Raw genomic sequence first — 23,872 nt, 5'->3', positions numbered from 1 at the left:
TTATTGGGATTTACAATAAAGGGCTCTCACCTTTAAAGACTCACGTAGCTGAGAATCCTGTGCATATCACAAAGGTTAATTCTATTTGTGTGGAATGTAATCTAATCACTAATTCATACGTCAATGAAAACCAAGGTCATATCATCCACATGTTTTATCCAAATGTCTTACCGGGTTACAAAATTGTGGAAATTCCAAAAAAGGTAATTTATTTACCTGTCACAAACAGATATATTGATGAAATTTTCATTAAAATAGTTGACCAGGACGGTAATCTTGTTAATTTCACACGAGAAGTTATTACGTTAAGACTACATTTAAAAAAAGTATAAATAATGGTTTTAATTTACAACTGTAGCAAATTTAATCCAGGTGTGGACAGTGTATATAATATTAAGAGTGTTGATAAAAACATTAGTGACAAGCAGACTCTCAAACCGTTGACAACAGAAAACAAAGTGTTTTTAACCTCACTAGGATTTAAAATAAAACACAACAACTACGACAGTGACAAGGAAAAAGAAAAGAAATACTTGGTGTAGAATAAAGTTTTTTTATTAATACTAGAATACTTGGGATTTTCTTGAGGTGTACTTGTAAGAAGAGGGAATATGAGTTTTAACATTTTAAATATTGGAGATCGTGTATTGGTTGACAATTCAGTTGTGAGTCGAGAAATGCACAGTCATTTACCCTATGCCAATGCAACTTTTAATCATTGTGATGAAATAAGAATACCAATTCAGACTCAAGATATATACACCCTACCTTCTGAGAGTTATCTGTATATTGAAGGACGTTTAACGAATGATGGGAAAGAAAGCAATACTTTGCGCTTTATTAATAATGGTTTGATGCATTTATTTGATGAAATACGATATGAAATTGGAGGCTGTGTAATAGATAGAGTGAGAAATTTAGGTATAACAACGACAATGAAAAACTATGCTTCGTTCACACAAACTGAATCTAATCGATACAACTGTATAGGTTGGAGTATTAATGACACACCAACAGTTGCTGATAAAGCAGGAAATTTTAATGTTTGTATTCCACTCAAACTTGTACTTGGATTTTTTGAAGATTTTACAAAAATTCTTATTAACATACGCCAAGAACTCGTATTGATAAGAAGTTCAACTGATTTAAATGCAGTAATGTCTACAGTAGAAACTGAACTGAAACCAAAAGTGGAAATATTTAAATTAATATGGAAAATGCCTCATATTCAAGTGTCCGATTCAGAAAAGTTACGTTTATATAAATTTATTGAAAATGGGTCCAGTTTGGAGCTTGCATATAGAAGCTGGGAATATCATGAAATTCCTCTACTGCCTCAGACAATGAAATTTAACTGGAATGTAAAAACTACCAGTCTATTGGAGAGACCACGATTTGTTTTGTTTGCATTACAAACTGCCAAAAAGAATGCAATAAAAGAAGAGAACAGCTATTTTGATCACTGTAATCTTACAAACTTAAAGCTATTTCTAAATTCTGAAATGTACCCGTATGACAATTTGAACTTGAACTTTAGTAAAAGACATTATGCCCTTGCATATGAAATGTATGCACAATTTCAACCGTCGTACTATTACAAATCCATAGGAGATCCATGCCTTACTATGTTACAATTCTGTGCTGTTGCTCCGATATTTGTTATTGATTGCAGCAGACAAAATGAATCAATTAAATCAGGAAGTGTCGATATGAGAATAGAAATAGAAACTAATAAGAATATACCAGCTAACACAACTGCTTATTGTATAATTATACATGACCGTATTGTTAATTATAATCCTCTAACCAATGTAGTTCAAATGTTTTAACTGTAGTTCATCTAATGAAGCAAATCTGTACTTTGGGTTTTTAAGTATAAATAAAAAGTTAAAAAAAAAAGTTTACTCTTATTTAACACCCTGTACACAATAAATATTTTCATAACCTTGTTGATGTTAAACATAAGCGTCTAATTGGGGGCTAGACTAGTACCAAATCTGCTTGAAAGCTGTTCGAGACCTGTTCAAAGCTGATCAGGACCTGTTCAAGACCTGTTCAAAGCTGATCAGGACCTGTTCAAGACCTGTTCGAGACCTGTTCAAAGCTGATCAGGACCTGTTCAAGACCTGTTCGAGACCTGTTCAAGACCTGTTCAAGACCTGTTCAAGACCTGTTCGGGACCTGATCCAGAGCTGTTCAGAAGTTAAGCGAATACCTACATTTTACGATGAATAAAGATTTGAAAAGACAACTTATAACTAAACGGAGAAACATCCAAAGTAAATTAAGACAATTAAAACAAGGACAAATAATCCAAGAAGATTTATTTAATCCAATTACAAAACACTTGAAAAATATCGAGAACAAGTTAAATAGTCCACAAAATTCCAGTCCAGAAAATGAAACAAAAAACGATGAACCTTTAAGGTACATTAAAAACGATGATGACTATAATGAAACTACTGACTTTGAAACAAGTGAAATCAAACAATCGATATTGGACAACATTGAAGTGGATGATATAAAAGAACAGATTAAAAATGATAAACACTCTGAAAATCGATTTGAAGATATTGCTAACCAGGCGCGTGTAGACTACTGGGATCAATATGATCCATTGCCTAGGAAATATATTACAAATATGCACGCTGATGTTCTAAACAAAGAATTTGATCATAAATATGGAATTCGATTTGATGAAACATCTGAAAAGCTACTGATTGGGAATTCTGAAATAGATTTAGATGGTGCTGATATTCTTTTATAAAAGAAAAGGTACAGTGGAACACCAGGTTTATATGAGCTTTTGTTTAAGAAATATCCAGCTAGTTTTACAGATGAAGATGAGAATAACTATAAAAAGATAGTTGTAGCGACGAATGCTCACAGAAGGCATTACAGATCAAGTAAACAGATAGATGGTAGTAGATTAAAAAATTTAAAAAAATAATTGCACCAATAACAGAAGGTAAAGGATTGGTTATGGAAGTAAACAACAATAAAATCGATTACGTCCACTGGGATGATCCAAATGAACTTGTAGAGCGATTACGTTTATTACTATCTTCACAGCTAGCTGGCCATACAGGACATACAAATGAAATAAATTCAATTATTGAAGAACTAAAAGAGGCAAACATTATAGAATAAATAACATGTCTGTTAAAAGAGATATCGTTAATGAGTTACACAAACCTGCAAGAATTAACTTTAAAAGACGAAGAATTATTATAAAATCTCTTAATGATTTGTTCCAAGCCGACTTGATTGATATGCAAAAATATTCAAATACAAACAGAAATTTCAAATATATTTTGGTTGTAATAAATTGTTTTTCAAAATTTTTATGGGCTTTACCACTAAAAAATAAATCAGGTGTTGAAGTAGCCAAATGTATGGAGTATGTGTTTAAACAGCAAAAACCAAATCATTTTCAAACAGATATGGGAACTGAATTTTTTAATCCACATATGAAAAAGTTGATGAAAAAATATAATATTAATCATTACAATGTATACAGTGAGAAAAAGGCTGCGATTGCTGAGCGAGTTATTCGCACGATTAAATCAATGATTTGGAAACAGTTTAGTTTCAACGGTACCTACAAATGGATTAATATTTTACAACAAGTTGTTAATGAATACAACAATAAAGTTCACAGAACAATAGGAATGAAACCAGTGGATGTTAAGAAGAAGCATGAAAAACTATTGTTAAACACTGTATACAATCACATTAAAACGGTTGATTTGGAAAGTCAAAAATTTCATATTGGTGATCATGTACGCATTTCAAAACATAGAGGAGTTTTTGACAAAAAATACAATCCAAATTGGTCTAATGAAATTTTCACTGTTTATAAAATAAAACTGGGAAACCCTATTACATATTATTTAAAAGACTATAAAGGTGAAGAAATTCTTGGGGGATTTTATAAGGACCAGTTACAAAAAGTTAAACATAAAGACAGTTATTTAGTTGAAAAGGTATTAAAGAGAAAGAAAAATAAAATTTTTGTCAAGTGGTTAGGTTTTGATAGTTCTCACAACTCATGGATAGATAAAAGTGACGCAATATAATAAAGAGGGGATAGAAAAATATGTAAAAGACGTTCCACTTGCAAGATTTTGTATGTTGTTAGAGAATATCGAGAGAGTGAAGACATGTTCATTGTGGATATCCAAGGTTTCTCTTTTCCTGGGGAAGATGTATTTCTTTGTAGGGAAATTGCTATTTTAGATCCTACTACAGAAAACATTATACACAGAATGGTTGTTTTACCAGTAACAGAAGCAATGATAAATAAGTCATATATAAAATGTATCGAACAACAATGTGTTCAAAACCATGGTTTAAGTTGGCAATCTTGGCATTTTTGTGATACTCATCTAAAATATGAAGAAATTTCAAAATTTTTACACGACAACGTATTAGACGAAACAATATTGGTAAGAAATCATGAAACAAAAAAATATTTGGAAAAATTCATGGAAAATCGCATTGATTGTGTACAAGATGAACCTAATATACTTTCCGATGAGACTATGAATCATATTTTTAAATCACATCCATGTTTTCAACATAACAATGAAAATTTACAATGTGCTCTAAACAATGTATTTAATATTCATTATTGGTATAAATATTGTAGAAAGTGTTGACAATAAAAAAATAAAAATTAAAAATAGTCTTTTATTAATAGATACACACAAGACATTTATTTTTAAATTGATACCAGACATGAAGCTTGTAAAACAAAAGACTACGCTTGATGTGGAGAATAATTTATTGGAACCAATTGAGAATAAGTTTAAAAAGCATGGAGTTTTGTTCCCTTCAACTATTCGATGTCTTATAGTTGGCCCTTCAAATTGTGGTAAGACCAATGTGATGATAAGTCTATTGGAACATGCTAATGGATTAAAATTTGAAAATGTGTATATTTACTCAAAATCATTAATGCAACCAAAGTACAAATATTTAGAAACTTTGCTAGAACCAATTAAAGGAATAGGATATTATACTTACAGTGGAAGTACGGATATAATGCACCCATCTGAAGCGAAGCCCAATTCAATTTTTATCTTTGATGATGTTGCTTGTGACAACCAAGATGTTATTCGAGAATACTTTAGCATGTCTCGACATTCTCAGGTGGATCCATTTTATTTGAGTCAGAGTTATGCAAAAATACCTAAACACCTTATAAGAGACAATGCAAATATTTTAATTGTATTTAAACAAGACGATTTAAACCTAAAACACATTTACAATGACCACGTCGGAACAGATATGACTTTTGAAGATTTAAAAAAAATATGTTCGATATGCTGGAAAGAGAATTATGGATTCTTATCAATTTTTAAAGACAGTGAAATAAAGAATGGTCGATATAGAAAAAAAATTGATCAATATTTTTTATTAGAATAAAAGTTGTAAGTAATAAATAAATAAAGAGATATTATTAAAAAGTATTTTATTATAATCTATAAAAATATATACACAGATATACATACAAAAATATTTTCCTCTCGCTCAATCTTCATTCCAATACCAACACATATCTGAAATGAAATATATACTAGTTACCTTTTTTTCTAGTGGGAAGCAGAAAGCACTTACTTGTTTATTATGTCCTTTGACTTAGAAAATGATCTATATTCAGATCATCCTCATCACATTCTTCTTCTATATGTACTATTGTACTTGGAGGAGGAGGAACCGTTCTTTGCTTCTTGCTTGATGTTGAGGCAAGAGCCTCATCCGGTGCCTCTTGTATGTATAGTGGTCTCTTCAACCCAAGTTGCGTTTGGACTTGTTGATGTCGCTCAAACTCTTCCAATTCATCGTCCAACAAGTTAAATCTGTATCGTTTTACGACATTCTCTAAAATTTGGAATTCTTGCTCTGTCTTTACTTTGGTCCTCATATACCGAACAGGAAGATTCCCAAATTTCTTTTTAAGACTTTTGCTATTGGGTGTATAGCTGAGACTCACAAATATTTTACTTCCCTTAAGAGACACCTCTTTGACACCATATCTAAAATTTAACGAAATTAAACAATCATAAATAAAAATGTTATTAAAATACGATCATTAGAATAAAAAATACATAGATAGAATATAGAAAAAAGAAATGAGATAAATTAATAAAATATCAAGAGGTAAAACAAAACATAATAAAATTATGTATAAAATTATTTTAGATAAACAATAAAATCAAATGCAAATATGGTGAAATAAACAAGGAAAGTGTATAAATAATAAACTTAATACTTACACAAACAATTCCTTTATAATAAGGAAAGCCGTTTCAATAGGAAAATGAACCGGATCTTCAGTTAAAATTACCAACTGACAGGGTACTGTTTCCATTCTTGATGTTGTTTGTTCACTGCTTGCTACTTACAATTGGATTAGTCTTAAACGACTGTCTGTATTTATAACAAGAAACTGAGAGAAAAAAAACAATTTAATATTAAACTGACTTTGTAATTTTAAAACATTGCAAATAACTTATTTACATCAGAGTTAACCTTTTTGACCCATAAAAATGCAGTCACGTTGAACATCTTATTTGCGTCAGATTTGATCTTTTGACCCATAAAAATGCAGCACATTGAATAACAACTTATCTGCATCAGATTTGATCTTTCTGACCTCTAAAAATACAATCACGTTTAATAACAACTAGTTTGCAGAATTATTGATAAATTTAAACTTTTTGATCCTAAAATATAATCACGTTGAATAACAAGTTACAGAAATACGTCAATAGTAATGATGTACATTTACAAAATCATTTAGAGGACTGTATTAATTCAAATTCAGTTAAGATGGTTTTACCAACAGAAAAGAATAATATTATGAAATTTAAAAATTTTAAACATAAAGAACTTGTTCCTTTTGTTATTTATGCTGATCTAGAAAGTATTCTTATAAAATGCATTGACAATGACAATGATCCTAATATAAAAACTCATTTGTCTCAAAAGCATGAAGCTTTTAGTATAGCTTATTATTTTAAATCTTCTTATAATGATTCCTTATCATACTATAAATCATTTACTGGTCACGACTGTCTTGTGTGGTTTGTAAGAGAACTTGAAAAGATAGCAAAGAGAATAACTAGAGAAAATTTATTGCAAAAATTCAACAAGTTAGGTCCATTAACTGATAAAGAAAGACATGATTTTAATTTGAGTTTTGTTTGTCATATTTGCACTAAACCTATAGTCGATCCATTGGATAAAGTTAGAGATCATTGTCATATTACAGGAAAATTTCGAGGAGCTGCTCATAGATCTTGTAATGCTAATTATCAAAATACACATACAATTCCGATTGCATTTCATAATCTCTCTGGCTATGACGCGCATTTTTTAATTAAAAGCCTTAATAATAACGTTAAAGGTAATATATCACTACTTCCTCTAAACAAAGAGAGGTATATATCATTTACCAAATACATTCAAAATACAAATATTAATTTTAGGTTTATAGATTCGTTTCGATTAATGTCTGATTCATTAGATAAACTTTCCTGTAATCTAAATGATGATCAAAAACAAATAACGAGAAGGTACTTTGAAGATGATTTTAAATTTAATTTAGTTAAACGAAAAGGTGTTTTCCCATATGAATACCTCGATAATTGGGAAAAGTTGCAAGATACTTGCTTGCCACCTATTGATAGTTTCTTTAGTAAAATTAATAATGAAGGAATAACTCATGAGGATTATCAACACGCATGCACTGTTTGGAACACGTTTGAGATAAAAAACTTGCAAGAGTACGCGGAATTATATTTAAAAACTGACGTATTACTTTTAAGTGATATTTTTGAAAACTTTAGACTGATGTGTTTAAAAACATACGGTTTAGATAGTCTGCATTATTTTACTTTACCAGGGTTAGCATTTGATGCCATGTTAAAAGTAACAAATGTAGAATTAGAGCTTTTAACAGATATCGAAATGGTTTTGTTCTTTGAAAAAGCAAAACGAGGAGGAGTGTCACAATGTAGTAACAGATATGCAACAGCGAACAATAAGTACATGGGTGATAAATATAATCCTGGTAAAGAGACCTCTTATACAATGTACTTTGATGTGAACAATCTATATGGTTCAGCTATGAGTTATTTCCTTCCTTATGGAGGATTTGAATGGATACCCTTAAATGATATTTACAATTACAATATATTAAATTGTCCCAATGATAGTGAATACGGATACGTGCTGGAAGTGGACCTTGAGTATCCAAAAGAACTTTTTAATTCACACAAAGATTTGCCATTGTGTCCAGAACACATAACTCCACCAACTTCTAATTCTACCATTAAAAAACTCTTAACGACATTGTATGATAAAAAGAAGTATGTTATTCATTATATGTATTTAAAACAAGTTATTAGCTTGGGACTGAAGCTTGCTAAGATTCATCGATGCCTAAAATTTAAACAATCACCTTGGTTAAAGAAATATATTGACTTAAACATTGAATTGAGAAAGGAGAGCAAAAATGAATTTGAAAAAAATTTATTCAAACTTTTTATAAACGCTCCGTATGGCAAAAGTATAGAGAATGTACGTAAATATAAGGATATAAAAATTGTAAACAAACTGGGTGGTAAATACGGTGCTAACTATTACATTTCCCAACCGAATTTTCATAGTTGTACCATATTTGATGAAAATATGGTAATAATTGAAATGCAAAAACAGAAAATTAATTTTAACAAACCTATTTACATTGGGATGTGTATTTTAGATATTTCGAAAACAATTTTGTATGACTTCCATTATAATTATATTAAAAAAAATTTCAAGATAAAGCCAAGTTATTATACACTGACACAGATAGTTTAATATATCAGTTTTATGTTGATGATATATATGCTCATATTAAAGAGGATATTCATAAGTTTGACACATCAGAGTACACTGAAAATAATGTCTATAACATTCCCTTAAGGAATAAAAAAGTATTGGGCTTGATGAAAGATGAAAACAAAGGTCAAATTATGACACATTTTATAGGATTGCGCTCAAAAATGTACACGATAAAAACTTTAAGTCAGGATCAGGAAATTAAAAAAGCAAAAGGAATTAAGAAATCAGCTTTAAAGGAACTAACTTATGAAGATTATTATAAAAGTTTATTTAAAAAAACAATTGTAGAGGTTTCCCAAAATTCTATTGTCTCCAAAAAACATGACGTCTATACAATAACTCAAAGAAAAGTTGCACTTAGTCCATATGATGATAAAAGAATGGTTAATTTTTTAAGCACTGACACTTTACCATGGGGTTTCAATGATAAATAATTCTTAAATACGTTTGATAATAAAAAAGTTCCTTATTCTTTATTTATTATTTTGGTAATAAATAAAAGTTTGTTTTTTAAATTATCTTTCTATTTTTGTACATCAGGTTTTCTTTAACCGATTAATCTACAAATTAAAATGGGTCCTCTATGGTGTGGTAAGTTATTTCACATATAACTTAAAAAATATATCGGTAATTAAAGCTGTTTTTTTTTCTTTAGAAAAGTAAATTGTCATGGGAAAAAGTTTTTACCGACCAAAAAAGATTTATAAAATTACAATCTAATACAAGAAGAAAAATAATACCATACACCCAACCTACTACTTCTATCATCAAAATGTATGGAACGTTATGGTGTGAAAACTGTAAAAAATTCTTTTGTTTTTGTCAAACTTCTTTAGAGATGCATGGAGCCATATTACCTGACTTGTATTGTTTCGAAACCATGCCTAAATCATAACACACAAAGGTAGTAGTATTTGTAAAACAAATATTTCTTAATTAATTATTTTTATGTTTTGATTTCAGCCTTTAGACCATGTAATTCCAAAGAACCGCGAATCCCTCCAGAAGATCAGGGATGGAATCGTATCCAATGAAGTGGTCAGGTACAAGGACCGGTACGATTCCCAAATATTACGGGGTCATTCTTCACATCATGATAACTTGGTGACAGCGAGTTACATGGATTCTGTGACGAGGGACTATTATCGACAGGTTAAGAAAAATATACATTATAACAGTAGAGTGTATATTTTTAATCAGATAAATAACTTGTTTCAAAACAAATAAAATTTATAGTATCAATCCAATATTGTTTTATTTACATCTTTATTTACCCACATATATCATTAAAATATATATACACAATAAAGCATTTATGTGATACATAGTTATTTTTCCTTTTCCTACAAGTTTCAAAAGTAAAGATAAGACTAGGCAGGCTAGGCTAGGCATGCTATACAGATATATCTAAGCATCGTACACAAAAAAAAATTTTTGATGCAAGAACACCTAAAATATTTCCAAGTCTCAATAAAAATTTATTTTTTCGATCACCCTGTACAAATTTAACGAAAAGAAGAGGAGATGAAGCGATAAGCGATGAGTTTTGCACTCGACATACAAGGTGGTCCGTTCCACTCAAAGACACCCCCTCTGGTCATTGTCGACCGATTCTTTTACTTCTTCAGGACAGGTAAGACAAAGAAGAGACAAGTGAGACAGGTGTAAAAACATACAGGTAACGTAGGTGACAGTTCTTCGGCTGAGAAGAAGAGATCTAGAGATAAGCGACTAGTCTAGAGATCACTTCTTCGGGAGAGAAGAAGAAGAGATCAAGCGATAAGCGACCAGTTCTTACAACCCTCTGGTCATTGTCGATCACTTCTTGTACTTCTTGTACACCCCCAAGGTCAAATCATGGCATCGATACCTTCGCATCGGAGACCCTGATGGACAGGTTACCAAAGTGATTCAGGACCCCGCTTGCTTATCTACTGGGGTGGAACCACAATCGCTCTTGAAAAGATATTCACAAGCTGAAAAGAAAATCATCCAGGTTCAAAGTCCATGCCTGATTGGTAAATATAATAATGCAATGGGGGGCACCGACCTAATGGACGAAAATATAAACCGCTTTAGAATAGGAATGAGGGCAAAAAAATGGTACTGGAGCTTGATTACCTGGATGCTAGATGCGACTATACAAAATGCGTGGGTGCTACATAAAAAATCCGGCAACAAGTTGACACAGTTAGAGTTTAGGCGTGAAATTGTGCAAGCCTATCTGACCAAATACGGAGTGCCTGCAAAACAAGGTGGCCGACCGTCTAGTTCACTCTCAAGTCGTTCCTTTCACAGAATTCACAGAGTTCTGATGATATTAAATACGATAGAGTTGGGCATTTACTGGAACCAGTACCAAATAAAAAGAAAATTAGGTGTGCAGGTGAAGAATGCAGGTCGATCATGAGAACAAGATGCGCCAAATGTGAAGTAGGTTTGTGCACAAAGTGTAATGTTAAATTTCATACACAGCTATAGAAAGTTTTTTGCCGATTATCTCTCAATTTCATAGAATATTTTTTACTTTTATTTCATTCGGTTAATGTAGCCATAGGAACCTAGCGTTGCCATTTGGCAACAGGCAATATTTTTAGGTTTTAATATATTTAATAATTATTTTTGTCTTTTTCTAAGTAAGTTTTGTCCATTCATAAGAGTTATTTGTATTATTTATGTAAAATAAAGATTTTCGAAAACTTCGTCCTTCATGGGTTAAAGACCTGAAATCTACACAATAGCATAGCATTTGCTGGTAAATGCTTTTTTTATTTCAAACCTTCTAAATGTTCTTTTTTGTATTTCAAGCCTCTTGTGTATATTCTTAAGTTATGAGTTTCGTTTGCGTCATGGTCCACGTTTATCTTCTATTACAAGCTGTAGAAACCTATTATATTACATCCTATTATATAATTATATAACTATGATTTTGTAGTTTCTGCTTGTTTGCCATTTTAATGTTTTATAATCTTTTATGTTTTACTGTTGCAATTTTACGTCAAACCTGCAAGAGACACAGTAGCATGGTATTTTTTGGTAGTTTTAGTTTTATCTTGTATTACGAGCTGTAAGAACTCGTATGTAATGTATCCTATTATATAGCTATGATTTTGTAGCCTCGACTTTTTATCATGCCAATGTCTTTTTTCGTCTTTTTACTATTGCAATTTTATTTTAATTTACTTCAAAATCTTGTAATTTTTAATAATAGAATCTTCATTGTAGCAAATAAACTTATATTCGCAATTATTTCAGATGGATTTAAACAAACTTAACAAAGTATCTGTTATCCAGAAGGAGGCAAAGCCGATTAGTAAGCTACAGCAATTGCAAGTTGACAAACCATTTAAAATAATACACTGTAAAATCGTCAACACAGCATTTGGACAATCGGTTCTTCTAGAACTAGAGGAAACTGTGGTGTTCCTACCGATGAGGGTTACCAAGGACTACATTCCCTATATAGATCAGTTTAAGACTGAAAATTACGCTGTCGTCTTCAGAGGCCTGGTGAGCACGGCAAGCTAAATCCAGCAGCGGCATTTGAAATAATTGAAATTTAAGTAAAAAAGTAGATTTTTCATATTCCAAATTTTGAAAAATGAATTCTGAGGAATCACTATTCTTAGTAGTGATATAATTAAAAAATTTGATAAAGCTGAAAAATTACTTTTCTTTTTTAAAAAGCGTTGTTCAGATAGAGAAATTATGTAGACACCTAATTTTTTTCTCTTTTTCCAGGTTTAGATGCAATAAAGAAGGATTCAACCGAGTTTTCGAATATACGATGGAGAAAAAAAAACATGAAATTGCATATAAATGAAATAGCCTTCAGAGGCAACAACAATTTGCCCGACAATGTGACCCATCTGTCATCACCAATGCAGTATTTCAATTACTACTTCAATGAAGAAGTTATGACTTTGATTGTTGAAGAAACAAATCGAGCTGCTTTTATTGCCAACTCAAATTTCACAACAAATTTTGAGGATATGTATCATTACATCGGTATTTTGCTGTATATGTCGATCTATAAGTATCCAAACCTGGAAAGTTATTGGGGAAAAACGCATTTCAACCAATCCAGTCCACTATGAAGCTACGGAAATTTGAACTGACCAAAAGATATTTATGTTTTGAGGATGACAGTCGACGTGCTAGAAAAGGTGAGCCTGGATATGACAAGCTTTTTCGTATCAGAAAACTGGCTGATATAATAAATGAAAGATTTGATTCCATTCTGAAAACAGCTCGTTTATGCGTAGACGAGCAAATGTGTAGTACTAAGATCCATCTGAGACAATACCTTTCGAATAAACCACATAAACGGGGAATAAAGCTTTTTGTATTATGCGACTCACATGGTTATGCTTACCGATTTGAGATATACAATGGTGCAGGTGACAATATCATTTTACCTGGTACTCCAGATCTTGGTGCTACAGGTAATGTAGTTGTACGATTGTCTCAAACAGTGCCTAATTTCGTCCATCATATAATATACTTTGACAATTTTTATACCTCATTACCTTTATTAATATATCTTCGTGCAAGAGGCATTTATGCACTATAAGGATCAATCGAATTCCAAATTGTAAACTGCCACGTGATAAAGAAACAAAGGATGCAGAAAGAGGAGATTCCATGGAATATGTTGGCACTGCATAGGGTGTCGATGTGAATACGGTACAATGTAAAGGTAATAAAAACGTAAGAGTAGCTTCAACATACGTTTTGATTGAACCATTTGCTAGAAACCATCCGGTAGAGACTCTACCAGCTAAAATATCACGATATGATCGTAAAGAAAAAAGTACATGGAAGTAGGATGTTCACAAATAATACGAGAGTATAATAGTCACATGGGTGGCGTAGACTTGATGGATGGACTGATGGGTCGTTATCACATCAGACTCAAGACTAGGAATCCAATTATTCGGACGTTCTATCATCTAATAGACATGGCCGCAACAAACGCATACATCTATACAGTCGAGTCCATGCTAATAAATAATAAAATAATAGTGATGAACCAAAGGAGAAATTCTACCAATTACCTCAATTTCGTGAACAGATAGCTGCTGGCCTTGTGGCGTATACACAAAGACGTTCTGTTGGTCGACCATCTTCTCAGTCGGTACATCCCGGTACTAGTAGTGTTGGTCGGAAAGCTAAACATCCTCTAGCCAATATCAGATACGATAACTACGACCATTTTCAAATATGGCTAGGTAAATCAGGAGGGGGAAAGAAATGTAAATATTGTAAAGACTCCGTAACCCAGTGTGTGTGCCACGGGCAAGCTAAATCCAGCAGCGGCATTTGAAATAATTGAAATTTAAGTAAAAAAGTAGATTTTTCATATTCCAAATTTTAAAAAATGAATTCTGAGGAAATCACTATTCTTAGTAGTGATATAATTAAAAAATTTGATAAAGCTGAAAAATTACTTTTCTTTTTTAAAAAGCGTTGTTCAGATAGAGAAAAAAATTGGATAAAGCAAGTACAAAACATATATGTTTATGCAATTTAGCTATTAAGGATGGTGATTTACGTATAGTGACGCTACGAAAACTTCAAACCGATGTAGGGATCCTTAAAAGATTTCTAATTATACTTCAAAATTGAATTCTGTTGCGGGTGGTGGGCTAAATATTAGACGTAGAAGTAAAGCAAATTCATTTTTCAAAGTAGAGTACAAACAGGAATAATTATTAATAAAGAGCATACAGATATTTCTAGGGTGCACGGTAAAAAGCGTTTAAGTCAAAAATGGTCAAAATATTATTTTTGCCGAATAAGACTATAATAGACTATATCTTTACCTTGGTATTAATAGAACAAGTCAATATGGTAATATAAATTAAATATAATTATTTGGTCTTTTTAGTACAACTAGTTAAATGAACTTTTAATTTGGTAAAAACAGTTTATGTCAACTTATACTGTTTATATACTTCGAATTTGTGAACTATTCTTGGCTCTAATTACATGTCGACATGTACTGTTTTGACCATTAAAAGTTGATAACAGGCAAGTAAGGCGATCTGACTTATATTAAGATAAGAGGTCGATTTCAGACAAGTGTTTTAGTTTTAAGCTTACTAAGCAAATATTTTTTAACCAGTGCACAGGGTATTTCGATTAACGGTTGCAGAAAAACATAAAAATGTTATCACGAACTAAGAGAATAATAAAGTTAATAAACATGAATGTTGAGCATTTTGCCAATAATACAGGTAAGTGTAAAAATATTATTTGTGAAATTATTTACGCCAGTACAATATGATGGTTAAGACAAAATGGATAACCTCAAAATAAAGTGATAAAAGTTTTTGTATGTTAAGAGACCGTTTCAGAAAGTATTGATATATTTAATTAGGGTGTTTTGATACTGCATATTTTTAGATTTGGTACTGACAAGATTAGACACAGCAATGTATGTAAATGATTATAACAGATGAAAATTCAGACTTTCTGTTCTAATATGATTTATGTTCTTTATATGCACAAAATTTTTAACTAATTTCTTTTTTTTTTAGAAACTGATATCAGAAATGGACTGGGTGTTTCTGATAAAAATAGTGTGGATGATACACCTGAAACTTCATCGAATACAGATAGTCTCCATTTAATACCTATTCAAATTAATTCAACGGATGGTAAGTTTAAATGATTAAAGTAAAGTTAATCATATTAATTAACAATAACTCGCCCGACCTGTTAAACTTAAAAATATATTTATTTCTTTTGCAGGGGACGTTGAACTGCTTGAAAATAGTATAAATGATGGATTAGCATCTGCATCAAATGTCATCAACAGTAATATTTCTTCAGATGATGATAGTGACGGGAATGAAAACTATATGCCAGATAGTAGTGACTCTAACAGTGCAGTTGAAGGAAAAAAAGCAACTGTTCCAGCTTCTAGGTATGAAACACATATGATGAGACAAATATGTTTATTACACTTGCTATTGCAAATAGGGATTCAAATACTTCAGGAAGAACCACTGATGACCAGCGAGGTCGTAATCCTTCTGCTAACAAGCATATTGAAGAAAAAATTAATGCAGTCAAGTCTCACATAAATTCTTTTCCCTTATATTAATCTCATTATACTCGACGAGAAAGTAGTAGATTGTATTTGCCATGCCATCTTAATCTTCAGATAATGTACAATTTGTACTGCGCAGAAAATGAATCACCTGTCTCTAGACCGATTTATGAAAGAGAGTTTAATAAAATGAATATTTCATTTAAAAAACCGAAAGTAGATACGTGCCAAAGCGAAGATGATAAAACTAAAATAGAAGAGGAGATAAGAATTCATCACACTGCTGCAGATACTGCATATGTTATGAAGAGCAGCGACACAGAAAAAGCAAAATGTGATAGTACTTTTAGATGCTATACTTTTGACTTACAGCAGTGTCTCCCAACTCCATACGTAAATTCTTCAGTTGCCTTTTACAAAAGACAACTATGGACGTTTAACCTAACGATTCATGAGAATGGAGAAGGAAATTTAGCATGTTACACGTGGCACGAAGGTCAAGGAGGACGGGGAGGTAACAATATAGCTACATGTATTTATAAAGAATTAATATCACTACCACCATATGTTTCCAAAGTAACTCTGTACTCGGATACATGCGGTGGTCAGAACAAAAATTCACATGTTGCTATGATGTTTTTAGTGGTTATGCAAAATAATCCTAATTTAGAAGTTATTGACCATAAATTCATGGTGAGTGGACACAGTCATATGGAGTGTGATATTGATCATGGATTGATCGAAAAACAAAAAAAAACGGTTAAGTGTTCCAATAAGCCATCCGCACGACTGGTATCAGCTAGTGAGGAGTACAGTCAAAAAGAAAAAATTCAATGTTGTAGAACTTTACCATGGTGACTTCTTAAATTTTTCAGATCTTTTGAAAAGTAAGTGTGTAATACATAAAAAAGATACAAGAGGCAATCCTTTCAACTGGTTTGAAGTAAAATGGTTTCGTTATACAAGAGAAAAGGGAATTATTCTTTATAAAACATCACCTGATGAAAAAGAGGAATTATGAAACTAAGTGTACTACGTAGAGGTCAAACTGATACTAGGTTGGTACCCAGCAATTTGTATAAAAGCACTCTTGCTATATCAGCGCAGAAGAAAAAGGATATTTTGGATCTTCTTGCTCTGATAAGTCCAGCATTTCACGATTTTTATAAGAATTTAAAGACAACTGATGCTGTCGATGTGATTCCAGATGATGAAGATTCATCTGACGCAGAGTAATACGTTTCTCTGTTAACCCTTTGACTGCGGGAACCGCATATTTGCGTAATTTCATTAGTGCACGAGATGTGCGGGAAACGCATATATGCAAGAGGGCTAACCGCTTCACCGCTAACCAAAAATGGAGGAACAGTTAAAAAGGGGTGAGTCTGTATTTCGTACCGCTAAAAACCAACTAATTGCTATTAAGTGGTGTGATAAACGAGACGTATTCATGCTTAGTACAGCACATGACAAACATGTAGTAGATACCGGAAAAACTGATAGGAAAACAAATAGACCAATAGTAAAACCGCAATGTGTTATTGATTATAATAAAAATATGGGAGCTGTAGATAAAACAGACATGCTGCTCAGCTCAATTGAAAGTGTTAGAAGATCCACCAAGTGGTACAAAAAGGTCTTTTTCCATATAATGGATATGACACTGCTAAATAGTCATATCTTATTCCAAGATGCCACAAAAAAGAAGATGCCAGTAGCCAAATTTCAGTTGAATTTGATTTCGCAAATGATTGAATTAAATTTAGATGACTTCGTATACAGGCCAAGAAGAGCAGAAAATCCAGCTCCATATCGTTTAACTGGTAGACATTTCCCAACAAAAATTGCCTTAAGAAACCAAAACCACTCGATAAGCAGAAAAAGATGTTTTGTTTGTAGCAAAAATAAATTGCGGAAAGAAACCGTTTACATGTGCGAACCATGCGATGTCGGGTTGTACGTGACACCTTGTTTTGAAAAATATCATACTCTACGAAATCTGTAATGTCAGATAAGTTTAAAATTATTTTGTATTTGTATTTTTTTGAGAAAAATCATTAGTTTAAATTTTTCTTGTGCCATTTTTTTGTTATTAAAATTGATTTTTGGGTTATTTAGTTTTTTTTTTTCGAGCCTGTAATCCTTTATTTTTCATATTTATGGTAAAATGAAATGTTTAGTCTCCGTTAGTTTATATATATATATATATATATATATATATATATATATATATATATATATATATATATATATATATATATATATATATATATATATATATATATATGTATATATATATAAAATAATAAAGTAAAAAAAAATCATAGAATTCCGAAAATTAAGTCAACTGTAACCTAAAAACCAAAAATATTTGCTTCACTGCGGGAGACGTCTATTAGCGCCGCAGCGACGGGATGCAGATCCTCTCAGTCGCTCCGCAGCGAAAAGGTTAAGAGACGTTACCATTGGTCTGTCGCAACTGCATTATTCTTATTTTAATTATTTTATATTGATTTTTTTTTTTTTAATAAATATTGCATAAATATGTTGGTATTTATTTTTTTCATAAACAACAGCTTTTTTGGACTGAGCAAAATAGTATAAGTCATTTTGTACACGTGATCCAAATAATATAAGTCTCATTTTTTTGTCTTTTCCATTTATTTAAAAAAAACACGATATATATTCTTTAAGATTATTATTTACAAAGTAAAATAGGTAAATATAACAATTCTATGTACTACGATTTAATAGATATGGCAATTAATTATCGTTTTTGGCTTCTCCTGAAAAGTTGTTTAAATTGACTTAAACTCTTTTTACCGAGCACCCTAGATTTTACAGTGCATACAGAAAATTTTTACAATAAAATGAACGATGAGCATAGATAAGATTTAAATTATACATGAAGACAGATATACTTCTTTTGGTTGTAGTTTTCGAATCTTTTCGAGACACATGCCTCAAAACATATGGGTTAGATCCAGGACACTATTATACCATCCCGGGTTTCACATGGGATGCAATGCTTAAGTATACAGGATGTCACTTGGAAACTATACAAGATGTTGATATGCTTTTATTCTATGAACGAGGTATACGTGGAGGTATATCACAGTATTGTAACCGTATGGGGGAGGCTAACAACAAATACATGATGAATTACGATCAATCTAAACCCTCTAAAATCTCATGTACCTTGATGTTAACAATTTATATGGTTGGGTGATGAGTGAACCACTCCCTTATGGAGGTTTCCATTATACGATATATATCACGATGCGAAAAAGGGATACATTCTTGAAGTTGATCTTTCTTACCCAGAAAACTTACATGATTACCTGAAAGATTTACCGTTTTGTGTAGAACATTGCAAACCTCTTGTCCACTCTGTACAATAAAACTAACTACGTTATTCACTACAGGAACCTAAAACAGGCTATATCACATGGATTAGTTCTTACTAGAATTCATAAGGTATTGAGATTTAAGCAAATGGCTTGGTTAAACATTGTATGTTGGAATGGCAATCTTAGAACTGTCTAAAACCTGCATATATGAATTTCATTATGACTATATGTTACAAAAATTTCCATTAAATCAAAATAAATTGCTTTATATTGATACTGATGGACTGATTTATGGAAGTCAATGTAATGATGTATACGAGGAAATGATTAAGACTGACATTCATAGATTTGATACAAGCGATTTTCCTTCAAAGAATCCTTGGAATATTCCTTTAGTAAACAAAAAAGTGCCCAGTCTAATGAAAGATAAGAATAACTAAAAAATCATGACACTTCGTAGGTCATCTTTCAAAGCAATATACATATAAAGTGACTGGAGAGAAAGATGTTAAAAAGTCAAAAGGGGTTAAGATGAATTTTTTACAGACTAAAATTAACTTTGATGATTATTTGAATTGTTTGAAAAATTTTCGTGAAACAATCGAATCAAAATCACTTTTTTATGCAACACAGTTTTGTATACAATCGAAATTACATGAAGTTTACAGTATTGTGCAAAGTAAAATAGCCTTAAACCCTTTTGATTACAAACGGTACTTACTGTCCAACACTTTTGATACTTTACCAGGGGGTCACTATAGTATAACACATAGCTTAATTCATTTTTCAGATTTCAAGTTGGAAAGTCTACAAAATTTATGCATAAGCACCATTATCGAAATCACACGAGATTTCAAAATTTATTAGTAAATCGCCTTTACCATGGGTGTTAACGGAAAAAAATAGTTTAAAAATTTAGTAAAATTAAATGGATGCAAATTAAAACTAACCCCGTTCCTTATAAACCTTTTAAAGTTTGTGACTTTGAGAATTATGATCTAGAATTGAATATTTCACCTGAACTTCGTCAGGCAACTATATAGTGTGAGGATTTTGAATATTTTGCACTTAATGACTACTATTGCTTATGGTTTAAGTATTATAAAATACCAAAATATAATTTGCTACTCTGTCACATATGTTACAGAGTATTTAAATTAATTTTTTCTGAAAAACAAAAATGTCTAAAAGCTGAATCTGATAATTTTCATGTTAGTTGCTTAGCTTCAGACTTGAACTTGATATTTAGAAAAAAATCATCCTGGTGTCAAAATGGTTTTTGTGAGGTACTCTTTTAACTAAAGGATAGATATGATTGTGATAAAACAATCATTTATGTTTAAATTACCATCAATATATGTAGCATATATACTGCTCAACTTATAGCAATTTTGAAGGGCATTACTTGGTTAATATTAAATAACTTACGAGAGGGGGTAATGTAACGAGTCCGTCACTTCAATAATCCTTAAACATTTCTAAATAAAAATTTTAAATTCAAATCCTCTTAATGATTTTCTAAATTTTTAAATTTTAAGTTGCGTAGTAAACAGCGACACCCAGCGTCCATGTTTGCAACTATTGTTTAGCTAGCTCAAAACCCGTGTCCATTGCGCACTTCTGCTTCGACGTTCGTGAAAGGCACTTGAGTTCAAAGGTAGGGGACAGAGTTGTCTTAAAAGGTTTTTTTTTTGAATTTTAAAGTTTTTTATGAAGAAGTAGCAGAAAGTTTTAGTTTGGGGTTTTTTGGGGAGAAAGTATCCAGGTTGGTTTATAGCCACTCTGAACCGGTAGGTGTATCCAATTATCAATAAAACGAAAATATAAAAACCATCAGCCATTTTGAGATCCTATAGTATTGTCAATTTTCAGTTGATTCGATATATTTATCTGTTTTCCATCATTTCATTAAGAAATATTCAACATCTAAATCGAAGTGTTATTGATATAAAATCATATGTATTTTAATTTTACTTCCCGGCATTAAAAAACATAATTATCTATCGTTAAAACAATTTATTATCTATTAAGAGTATCGATAAAAATGTTCTGTCTTGTACCATTCTTTATATCATAAAATATATTATTATCCATGTCATGCTTTTTGTTAAAATTGTCGATATAATTAATCCATTTTACTTAAAATATTGTCAAACCATGCGAAGGTCACATCATTTACAAAAACCATTAAGTTTTTTGCTTTCATACTTCATTAGTAACCTTTATAAAACCTTTCAAGGTTTATAAACCTTGTGTTTTTCCCTACTCTGTATCAAGGGTAAGAAAGATCTATAAAACAAATGTTTTTTTAGCCTACCTTTGGGAGTCAAGCAGAAGTCAGGGGAAAAATTTGGTATTTTGTTTTTTTTTTGGATTTTGGTTTTAAAAAGGAAAGAAATATAAATTTGGATTTACACAATTGTCCGTCACCCATAGCTGTTCCTTTAGAGGTCCAGACCTCTCTGAAACTATTCCCGGACAACTTCAGGGAACCAGTCGGAACGATCTCCCCCATTTAGAGTGTGGAACACTATTTATTTGTATTAAGTCTTATTCACTAATTTTAATCATTTTTTGTGTAATATTTTTTTTGTATATTTAACTTCTACTATTTCATTTAATAATACGAACCGTCATTTTTTTTTTAAATAATTTACTGAATAACATTTAAGGACTAATTGTCAACTACAGGTAGAGGTTTTTAATGTGCACACATTTAATCAGAGAGTTATTAATTGTTATTGTATTATTATATATTTAAACCTTTGGACATCTATCCCTTCAGGATAGTGTCCTCTTTACTTTAGCCGAATATTTAATTGAAAGCCGAAGTACAGGGTTACCTCTCTAGTAGGCCAGTAAAGTGACCTTTTTAGGACAAATCATTAAAATTTTCTTATATTTTATTATTTATAAATTCAGATCATCTAGGATCAGTTGTGTATAACCGGGGTATTTATTTTTTTTGTATATAAGTAACTAGGTTGACTGTACATAATTGGTGGTGGGTAGCTATAAAAAAAATTATACTGTATATGAGACCTCTACTTGCAAAACAACCAATCTCCAGTTTTTGGGCAATCTGACCTGCATACGCCACTGGATTCCTTGTAAAAAGACGCATCCCGCTATGCCTAAATTTCGTAACATAACTACCAAACTTCCATTGAAATTAAATCGAAAAAATTGGTTGTTGTTTCAAAACGACCATTCTCCAAGGTCGTGTAGGATTCAAAACAACCAATATCCCTCTGCACGAATCAGAGCGCTGGATTGTATCACGTGGTCGGTGATTTTTAAGATGGCGATCATACTAGTGTCAAAGCTGAGAAAACGAACATTATTTTCTAAAGTTTTTGAATTTTAATAATAAATGGAGACAACACCAGAAGTATTAACGCCTACAAAGTGCAGAAAAAGAATCGCACAACCAGAGAAATGGGCGAGACATGTGAGAAAACGGCTAAGGTTAGTATATTTTTAAATCTATATAGAAGAAAAAATGTCGTCTGTCGTGAGTGCAACATGCTTCGCAGGGAACATGTATAATTTTCATTGTTAATTACCAGATATTTAGAACAGAATGTGAGTTTAATTTATTTGTAGGTATGGGGAAACGAAGGCGCCTAAAATGCCAACATGCAAGCATGACGGGAGAGCCTACCAGTGCACAAAACTCAATATTGCGGATGTGATGGCATTTTATAAAGCTTTTCATAAAAATGAAGAGAAAGTTAAACAAGACACCTTTATACTGCAATTCCTAGATTTAAACCCTCTTCGCAGACGTCGCCCAAAAACTGGAGTAAATCGTAATAAGGCAAATACATGCAAGTGTTTCATAAAAGGTCCAGATGGCAAGTTACCCGTTTGCCAAAAGACTTTCACTAATGCCTTGGGGATCACAAGGGGCCGACTCCGAACTACAATGAACAATTTTAGAGAGGAAAGTAATCTTGCATGTGAGAAAAGGGGAGGAGACAAACGAACGCATTTATATAAAGAGAAACTGAGGAGCGTGGTCGAATTTATTAAAAGTATAAAATGCGTGGAGTCTCATTACTGTAGGGGTCGAAGTGAGCGCAAGTATGCATCAGGTGATCTGAGCATTAATAAACTGTGGAAAATTTACAACGCTCAAGCCAAACCAGAGAGACAGTTAAAAAAGGATATTTTCGAATGATTTTTAATAGAAAATTCAAAATTTCATTTAAGGCGCCACAGACGGACATGTGTTCGATATGTATTTCACTCACTGAAAAAATCTCAAAGGAAACGACACCATCGGTGAAGCAATCCTTCATGGCCGCTAAAAGAATTGACAAGTTTAGAGCGAAAGCCTTTTTTGCATTATTGAAGGAATCTAAGCCTTATTTATTGACTTTATCATTTGACTTGCAAAAAAACCTTCCGCTGTCTAAAGTACCGGATCAAGCAGCGTACTACAGCAGACAGCTGTATGTACATAACTTAACAATCGTAGTGGGACATTCTAAAGTCCCATTAACGAAAGAAAATTTTTTTAAGTAGTTATAAGTAGATGAGGGTAAGGATCAGGACTTCCGGTCCT

General features: G+C 31.7%; 2 protein-coding genes across 2 annotated transcripts; both read left to right on the top strand.

The window, feature by feature from the left end:
- Positions 1 to 611: 611 nt before the first annotated feature.
- LOC140450808 (uncharacterized) lies at positions 612 to 2,767 on the top strand. The gene is made up of 2 exons (XM_072544481.1): positions 612 to 1,811; positions 2,369 to 2,767. The coding sequence occupies exons 1-2, from the start codon at positions 612 to 614 to the stop codon at positions 2,765 to 2,767; spliced, it is 1,599 nt and encodes a 532-aa protein (XP_072400582.1).
- Positions 2,768 to 6,837: 4,070 nt separating this feature from the next.
- LOC140450807 (uncharacterized) lies at positions 6,838 to 8,798 on the top strand. Its single transcript, XM_072544480.1, has 2 exons — positions 6,838 to 8,378; positions 8,774 to 8,798. The coding sequence occupies exons 1-2, from the start codon at positions 6,838 to 6,840 to the stop codon at positions 8,796 to 8,798; spliced, it is 1,566 nt and encodes a 521-aa protein (XP_072400581.1).
- Positions 8,799 to 23,872: the final 15,074 nt, after the last annotated feature.

The sequence above is a fragment of the Diabrotica undecimpunctata genome, chromosome 9 (genome assembly GCF_040954645.1).
Source record: "Diabrotica undecimpunctata isolate CICGRU chromosome 9, icDiaUnde3, whole genome shotgun sequence".
NCBI lineage: Eukaryota > Metazoa > Arthropoda > Insecta > Coleoptera > Chrysomelidae > Diabrotica > Diabrotica undecimpunctata.
The sequence above is the reverse complement of the archived record's forward strand: the minus strand, read 5'-3'. Positions and strand labels throughout refer to the sequence as shown.

What these genes read in the sequence shown, in the direction of transcription:
- LOC140450808 (XM_072544481.1), top strand. Translation starts at nt 612, where the DNA reads ATGAGTTTTAACATTTTAAATATTGGAGATCGTGTATTGGTTGACAAT. An exon ending in ATTATAATCCTCTAACCAAT is followed by an intron (nt 1,812 to 2,368) that starts GTAGTTCAAATG and finishes ATCGAGAACAAG; the next exon opens with TTAAATAGTCCACAAAATTC.
- LOC140450807 (XM_072544480.1), top strand. Translation starts at nt 6,838, where the DNA reads ATGGTTTTACCAACAGAAAAGAATAATATTATGAAATTTAAAAATTTT. An exon ending in ACATTGTATGATAAAAAGAA is followed by an intron (nt 8,379 to 8,773) that starts GTATGTTATTCA and finishes TGTGTATTTTAG; the next exon opens with ATATTTCGAAAACAATTTTG.